Here is an 8,664-nt window from a genome sequence, read left to right on the forward strand (position 1 = left end):
ACTGTGAAGTTCTCCAGCCCAGCCTCAATGGGCGGATTCTCTGATTCCTCACAAGGCACCCAAACAGTGAGTTGAACTGGCAGCATCCCCATCGCGGCAAACGTCTGCAGCTTTGGCTTGTGAGGAGCGACCGAGAACAAAACCGCTTCCCCAGGGAAGAGGAGGTCCCCAAAGCAAAGGCATCAGTCAGAAAAGATCCAGCTGACACGGGTACACGCAGACTTCCCCACATCCCAGCACAGAGCCCTGCCCCATCCAAACCTCCCTGGAGGGGCTAACGTCATCAAAAGCGTCTTCAACATTATGGTTTCTGGCCAGAAACCCTCCCAGTTCCACTGAGATCTTCAGGCTAACTTTGTAATCCCTGAGACACTGAGACAAACCAGAACGGCTCTTCCAACCACTTTACCCAGAATTAAATTCAGTGACAATCATTTATTAACTGCCAGCACTGCACCTGGGAGTACTGCACTGGGCTGGGAGGGAAACTCACTGTTCCTGCACCTGCAAAGTGAAGGGAAAACATTATTTCCTCCAGATTTGTGTGGCAAGGCTAGAAAACACAAAATCGGAAAAATTCAAACCAAGCAAGAAGTCAGCAGTGGCTGTTCAGGATTTAGCCACCTCCTTTACCCCCGGGGACTTCACTCTGTGTGAAAAACAAGGCAGGAAGAGCCAGAGCCCCCTGAGACAGGAGCTGACAGTCCCAGAGCCCCTTTCCTTTCAGCAAACCTGTCTGCTGCCCTCCTCTGACCTTCTGCTTCCCTCAGCCCCCCGTGACAGTCTCCCAGGGAAGCCCCACGTAATGAAATTGCCCGATTCCTCCAGCTGTTCCCCCATTACCCACCCGCCATGCCAAGGCTGCTGTATTTCCACCTGCCGCTGAGAACGCGGAGAGCGCTTAATGGATTATGGCTGGCTAAACAGTAAAACCGAACATATGCGAACACTTCAGCCTCCCCTGTGCCTGCCGCGCTCCTGCTCAGCGGAGGGAGCGAGGTCTGCCGGGCGCATCTTTTCGGAGCCGCAGGCTGCGGTGCCAGGCGTTCCTGCGTGCAGCTCAGAGCAGAGAGCCTGGCTGCAATCGAGGGGCGGTGGGAAGCGATGAGGATCGATGGACCGAACCCGGGAGCTGCTGCTGGGCATTGACTCGTGCTCACTCATCTGTTCAGGGGGTCCCAGCCGGCCGGAGGGCTGGTTAAGAGCAGGACTCCGCTCGAGTCCTGAGTGCTTCTGAGACAGGAGAGAGGACAGGGCTCTCTGGATCAGGCTGTTAGTGACACGCGACAGCCAAGATGTGTCTCGGAGGGGTAGGCGTGGGGACTGAGCCAAAGAAGAGGAGAAGCAGCCCATCTCCCTGCGTACTCTGTCCTCCGGGGGTCCTCAGCCAGCACATCAAATCCTACATTTTGTTATCAACAGACACATAATGGATTGATTTCTCATTCTTTAAAACTCAGGGCTCATTCAATGGTTTCACACACAAACAATGTAGACACAGGAATGTACACAAACGTATTAAATGAAATAGACCTTTATTAGAAGCTTCCAGCATATTTTATCTGTTCTCCTCCTCAAAACTCCCCTTACTGGATATACAGCTACTATAGTCCATATAGAGCCTGTACATCTCTCTCTCTTGCTATTTACTGCTACATATCTCACTGTACAATTGTACAGTGTGCTCTCTTATCAGCAATAATACATGGTCTTCAGTACAACCCTACACACATTAAAATTGCATGGCACTCTGCATTACAAGGAAAGAACTAAATCTCTTCTCTCTCGTTTCTTAAGACAAACATTGCCACAGACTGTTCCTGTAAAGCTCATAGGCAGATCCGCACAGGTATTCCGGACACATTTCCCCCAGTACCTTTGTGGATCTGGTCCCTAAGTGCTTAACAAATCTCACATTCGTGCTGTTATCAGACTTGGGAGTGAAGAAAAACCCTCATGAATAATGCCCTTGAGTGAACAGGAAGGCACTAGAGACAGAGAAGAACCTGAACCACTTCCTTCTCATTTTTCCCCCCACCTTCCATTGTGGGTCCCCTCCGGCCCCACCAGGTTACACCCTCAGCCACCGCACCTCCTCACCCGACGTCTCCTCCCAGCCAACTTTATGTCCCTAGGATGGGAGGCAGCGGAGGGACCAAGGGATATATCTAGACCCTTCCTCTGGTGATCGTCAGAACCAAACACGTACACGTGCCTTTTCCTCCTCTCCAACATGCTCCTGTCCTTGTCGGGGCTCTTTCCTGAGGCTCCCCTGAGCTCAGCCCCTTTCCCTGCCGCCCCTGCAGCCCCTGTCCACCCTGCACAGCCTCCTGCAGAGCCCTTCCCGGCCGTCCCTTCCCTGGCTCTGCCTGCGGGACACCTGCCTATCCTCTGCCTATGGGAGACGTGTCCTTGCAGTGGGTGCTCCTCACCCGCGGGGACAGACGCCACATCCGCAGCTCTGGCTCAGCAGGGCCGAGGCGGCCACATGCAACAGAAACCCTATCTCTACCTCCACTGTTAGACTGAGCTGTGACTTCTTGGAGTGAAATCCAAGAGGATGAGTCCTCTTGCCGTGAGCCAAACTGGTCATGGGAGACCTGGGCCTTGCCAAGCCAGCGGCCCCTCCATCCCCCTTTAGCCCAGCGAGCCGTACGCAGCCAGCACACGCTTAGCAAAGCACCATGTTTGGACAGAGACAGCTCTTCCCCAAAGCTCTCTGCTCTCTTCTTTCCCAGATACTCCAACCCTTTCATAGGAACGAAGCGCCTCCCTGATTTCTTTTGCTCTCTCCTCCCTCCACCACCTCAGTGCCTTCTTTTGCCACCAGGTGACTTCAGCAGGGAGGACGGACAAGCAGCGCCCTGGAACAGACACTGTGACTACTCCTAGGAGATAGCACAAGTATGCTAGAAGTGTGCAAAGAAAGAACAGAGCCAGCCCACGCCGGGCTCCTCTTCTGTCCAGTAGAGGTACAAACTGCCTACCGTATTGTAAATGACTGTCACCAGAAGGATCCTGCTTCCTGTGACATCCTGTCCCCTTTGGGGATGGGTCCAGAGAAGTCTTGGTGCTGGGATCCAGGCTTCTCACACTGCCCAAGAACAAAGTCCCCGGTCTCTGCCTCCACTGTCCTCGCCTGTCCTCAGGAAGCACCTGCGGTGTGCGCTGAGCCTAGGTCCGGGGGTGTCCTTCTCTGACCTGCCTTCGGAAGTAGCGGATGGCAGAAAGCGTGCCAAAACTTGCCAGGAACACTGGAAAAGAGCCCAACACATTTCCAGAGTGAGTCTGGGTGCTTCTTCCAAACCTGAAGATCTTTTTCCAAACTTGAAGATCACAAGCTACTTGGCTCACTCTGGTCCATGGGTCCCAGGGGGGAGTCGCTCCCCTCCTTTTCTCAGAGCCCTCCTCCCTTTGCTCTTCATCCCCACCACACCGTGCCTGTTCCCAGTGCGTTCAGTCCTGAGCTGGCCACAGCCTGGCCAACCACATCTAGTCCTATAGTTTGGGCACACGCATCACACCACCATTTCACAAGAAATAGCTGTTTTTAAGGGAAAGGCAACACAGACTTCACGTGTGTGGTAGAGACAGCTGGTGGTTAGATATACAGGTTCACGTGGAGATCTAATGGGTCTATACTTGGATGAGAAGGCCACAGTAGGAAATCTCACCAGGACAGTCCCTTCATTTTCTACTTCTCTTCAGACCAAGATGCCAAGAAAAATATCTGTGGATACTCTAATCCCAGCCAAAAGCAGAAACTACCCCAAACCCAGAATCAGAAAATGTTAGAGAGACAAAAAATAACTAATGGAGATTATACACAGAATCAAGCTCTTCTCTGTACTTTCAGCTAATGTTTTTAGCTTTGCTCATAAGAAAGGTCAAATTCCCCTGATCTGTGCCCAAACAAAACTGGGAACCCAAGCCATGCCTTTGGACTTCCCAGTTTAAATTCAGACTTGATTTTGATTTACGTCTTAGAGCCTGGGACATAGACAGGGCAATTCACCTTGTTAGAACCTAAAATGCCAAAAGAGAATTGCTAGTCCAGGATGTCAAACTGTCTCTCGCCTCCCCTCCTCTCCGGGTGCTTACTGCACGCTGGGTTATGCGATCCTGAGGGCACGAGGCCCATATCTCGCTTTTCGCACCCTCTCTGAGGCCACGTCTACCGTCTCGTACTAAGAAGGCAAGGAGGAGCAGGCCAAAAGCTCCTTGTGATGATTGCACTGAGCAACTTTAGCTAATGAGCTATTCTCAGCCCTGGGGTGTCAGCTTCCTGCGTGACCTTAGTGGGGAACATTCCTCCCCCAGACAAGGGGCAGGAAGACCTGGCCCCGGTGTCTCGCCCCGTGGCTGGGGCTCTCCGGTGCCCACGGACTGGACCCCACAGGTGGGACTGCTGCACTCCCTGTCCTGTGTCCTGCTCATCCAGCGACCCGCACCCTTTGAGCCACAGCTCAGCTCGTTCGTGCTGTCCGAGCTTCCTCTCTCCCCACCAGTTTATTCAAGTGCTGCGGTTGGAGAGGAGAGGAACTGACAGAGCTCCGTTTGCTTGCGGGACTCAGTGCACCAGGATAATACTTCAGCTAAGCTGTATTTAGAAAAAAGATTATACCTTTACAGCACATTAGAAAAATGTGTGCATTTGTTCCAGCTGAGATGAAGGAGTATAAACCTGCATACTGGAGGTCCCGATTCAGCTTCTAGCCAGCAGGGATCCTAAAGAAGCCTCTTTTCCCCTGACATATGGGTACTGGTCCCTGTCACAGTGGGGCCAAAACTAGGAATACCGAGTTCTCCTACGGCTCAGTTTGAGTCAGCAGTCACTTTGTGTGGGGAAAGGACAACATAAGTGAGTAGGAATCATTTCTATAGCAGAGAGAAAGTATGAGAAAGTAATGTGACACTTTGGAAAAGCAGGAAAATGACTGCATTTTCCCACAGGCATTAGGTGCATTAGCATCCTTGCCTTTCTCCCCGCCACGTCTTCCACAAGGTCTTTCCCACCCCTCTCTCACCCCTCTCCCACCAGGCTGGGCACCATACATACTGGTCTTCCAGGCATCCGGAGCCTGCAGGTCGGAGGTCTTCACTGCCCAGGATGCAAAGGCACAGAAGACGAGGCACATGTCTTTGTGGGTCAGCGCCAGCGGAACCTCAGGCCCCCCTGCGAGAAGAAGAGCATGAGGCTTGGGGTTTTACAACTCCTCCTCTGCCACGGATGGCTCCAGTCCCTCTGGGACAGTGAGTCCCTTCCACTCCCAGAGAAAGACATTTGTCACAAGTTTTCCCTCCCAGAAGACCTTTTTTCACTGTCGGTCAAGTCAAACATATCTATTTAGGACTCAGGTACGTTTCCTAAGGAGAGGGGCACATTTTTCACCCCTCTCAGTTTTACACTTTGTTAAGAGCCTGAGACAAATCTTTGTTGATGCCACCCATGGGACTGGGAGGCACAGCCAGCAGACATGCTGCCTGCAGGACCTCTGACTGCCTCACCACCTCCCTGCGTATCTTCCCAGCGCATCCCTCTGTGATGGCTGGAAGCGGGTCTGGGGAGTAGACTTAGGAGAGAGCAGTTCCTGGGCTGGCTGCCGATGTGCCGGGACTGCAGGCAGGTCCCTCTGGGCAAGGTCCCCTTCCTGCAAGAAAATGCCCTGAGACGCGCAGAGCTCTAGGACAACACATATGTCCCTGAGGACCATCAGTGCTCCGTATCTCTCCATGGATCCCACCTCAATCCCACCACCTGCTAGGTCCAGGGAGGGAGACAGCTCGGAGTGTTCTGCGTTTCCTTCTCTGCTGGAGTTCCAGTCTGGCACGACTTGAAGACGTGTTGCAAGAATAGGTTATTTTTGCTCCTATGTTTATTTGATCAGGCTTTTAATTAAAGTTGGCTTATTAATTAGCTACGACCACGGCAAACAGACTGGAAGCTCTATTTTGAGGCACCCTTTGGGATGACTCATTCATTGTTTGGTTTTAATATTAACTGTGAGGCACTGTGGCTGTAAGCATCATATATGCTTTAAGATAAATATGCTGGCTGTCCTAGTGGGTCGGACTTGCTCTCCTTTTATTCCTGTTTGTCTTGCCTGCCTCTGTAACAGTCAATATTCAGGTAACCTCTGAGGTCTCTGGAGGGTGTTTTTCAAATTATCGTGTGTTTTAAAGTCCCCCTCACCTCTTTCAGCTGGAAGCCTTGGATGCGTTCCACTCTGTGCACACCTTTCCCCCCACCAATATTAGATCGATCAGCAGCCCGACTTTAACAGGGCAGCAGCTCAGCAGCCATTGCCTTATCTCAGGGGTGCAAGTTCTTCAGTACAGAAGGATTTTGCTGCTCTGCCTCCCATTCCCTCATCAGAAATACAGGTATGTGGTTCTGTGGGCAGTTGGGTGGCACTGGGGTAGGGGATCCCTATCTCTACCAGACCTTGCAGTAACACCAGCCATGTTTAACGCAGCTATCCGCTTCAGTAAGTTTTTCTTGGCCAGAGTGCAAAAGAATAGATTAGATCTACAGTAAGTTATAACCATTCAGGATGAGAACTGAATGAGCTGGGAGAGGCACTTCAGACCAGGCTGAGTTTCAGCCTCTTGCATGAGTGCTGCCATGACCACCTCTGCCCCAGGACAGGAGTTTGCGGGGAGCAAAGCGAGTTATGCATAGAATATACCCGGATTCCCTGTCCATGCCTCCCACGGCACTGGGAGCCAGCCCGCAGGGACTGGCCAGCGGCACTCGCTCCGCATAGGGACAGCGTGAGCATCGCAAGAGAGAGCCAATGCAACACTGCACGTCACGGCGGTGGCTTTAGCCACGCTTCTCCTGCTAAAGCCCAGGGCTGCTGTGCGGCAAGGTTCACGTGCCAGGAGCGGGACTTCAGACCAGCTACACCTGGCGGAGCCCACCAAAATGCCACCCATCTGTACGGTGGCACTAATGCCGCTGCGGCTGGAGCGGAGGTGGCTGCAGCAGGGCCAGAGCTGGCTGCCAGGCTTCCCGAGGGGCGGTGGGAGCACAGGAGACCCCGCAAGGCGGAGGCACATCTCTACATGCAGCGGCAAGCCGGGGCGGTCGGGCAGCGGGCAGGGGGTAACAGTGCTTTACCTGTCAGTGCAAGGGCCATGTCCAAACTTTCTGGCCGTGCCTCGCCTCTTCCCAGCGGGACGAGGGAAAGCTTCTCTCCCGATCCTCTCCGCAGGAGAGCCTGGGGGGCTGGGGCTTGGCCTCTGACGAGATGCATTGGCCTTTGCAGGAGGGACTTCAAAGCCCCCACAGCTTTCTTCACCTCAGAGGTTGGAGCGATTGAGAAAATCCCTCTCCAGCCCGCCCTGTTCCCAGGCCCATCTGGAAAGAAGTGTTCGTATACCTCTGGGACTGAGATAACCACGGAGTCTTTGACTGGAGATGAGTCGAGATCCTCATTTTGCAGCTGAGCGTGGCCCAAGCTGCTGAACTTCTTTCGCTTCCTGTCTTTACCCTTGACTTTTTTCCTGTTTCCTTCTGGTTCATTGAAAAAATATTCATACAGTTCAGGCAAGGATATTTCCCTTTCCAAGGGTGTTTTCTCCCCCTCCACTGAGTTCCCCATTCCTTCTTCTTCCCCTTGGGAGTCACAGAACAAATATTCATACATCTCAGGCCAAGTCACGTCCAGGGTGTCTGCCCTTGAAGAGGTCCCGGCTGCAAAGCAAGGGGGACCCAGCTCCGCGGGGGTCTCAGCTGCAGGCTCCCCATGGGGTACCTCAGCAGCATCCCCTCCAAAAGCCACCACGCTCTTGGGATGGAGAGGCTTCTCTGGCACCTCCTGGCATACCTCTCCTGGAGGAGCCGCAGCTCCGCTGGCAGAGATCACCGGCACATTGTCACGTACGCCCAAGCCACCAGCCTGCCCTGGCTTTGAATGTTTGGTGGCTTTCGCCTTCCCCAAGGGCTGTGCTCCCGGCTCTTTCGCCTTCTGTTTGGGGGTAGCGCTCAAGGCTGGATCGCCCTCCTCCGTGCTAGGGCTGGGCGCTGGCCGCTTGCTCTCCCCTGCCTCCTCGCTCCCCAGCTTCACAAGAGCTGGCTTGGCTGCCTTCTCCTTCCCTTTACTCTTTCGTGAGGACAGCGGTGAGCTTAAAGGTGCCTTTGCGGGTACGCCAGTCCCCTGTGCTGCAGCTCCCGCAGGCTCCCTGTCCCCCTGGGCTGCCTCGACGGCGCTGGCTCCACGTTGCTTGCGGCTCTTTCTCGGCTGTCCCGGCACCTTGGGCCTCACAACGTCTGGGGAGCCGGCCGGAGAGCTGGGCTCAGCACCCGCTCTCTCCCCGCTCGCCTCCTCCCGCGCCGGGGAAACGGGCATTTTGGGTGCAGTCTCCAGGGCTGGGCTCGGGGGGTGGTCACGCGGGGGACCCCGTAACCCGGGCTCCGAGCGGGAAGCGCTGCTAGGGCTCTTCCTCGCCGAACCCTCTGGGGAGATAGCCAGCGCCGTTGAGCTGCCCTGCACCGGAGACCCTGGCTGTGCTGCCACCGGGCTGCCATGGGGCTGTCCCACTCCTGCGTCCCCTCCTTGCTCTGGGGCGCTTTTTCCAGCTGGGTGGCCTGGAGACTCCATGGCCTGATTGCCGCTGGCTGCTCCTTTCTCCAATGCCCATGCCGGCCGCGGGGCTGCC

The 8,664-nt window shown here is 54.4% G+C and overlaps 1 protein-coding gene across 1 annotated transcript in view; it reads right to left on the reverse strand.

Annotated features, from left to right (window-relative positions):
• Window positions 1-3,174: 3,174 nt before the first annotated feature.
• The window catches only part of LOC104290545 (PGC-1 and ERR-induced regulator in muscle protein 1-like), a 6,097-nt gene continuing 607 nt past the window's right edge, over window positions 3,175-8,664 (reverse strand). Inside the window, exons 2-5 of the mRNA XM_009889657.1 lie at window positions 7,761-8,461; window positions 7,124-7,448; window positions 5,060-5,176; window positions 3,175-3,254 (exon numbers count right to left, since the gene is read on the reverse strand). Of these exons, the coding sequence (XP_009887959.1) occupies window positions 3,175-3,254; window positions 5,060-5,176; window positions 7,124-7,448; window positions 7,761-8,461 (1,223 nt within the window). The remainder of the gene's footprint in view (window positions 3,255-5,059; window positions 5,177-7,123; window positions 7,449-7,760; window positions 8,462-8,664) is intronic.

Source organism: Charadrius vociferus, unplaced genomic scaffold (assembly GCF_000708025.1).
Source record: "Charadrius vociferus isolate BGI_N301 unplaced genomic scaffold, ASM70802v2 scaffold477, whole genome shotgun sequence".
NCBI classification, from domain to species: domain Eukaryota; kingdom Metazoa; phylum Chordata; class Aves; order Charadriiformes; family Charadriidae; genus Charadrius; species Charadrius vociferus.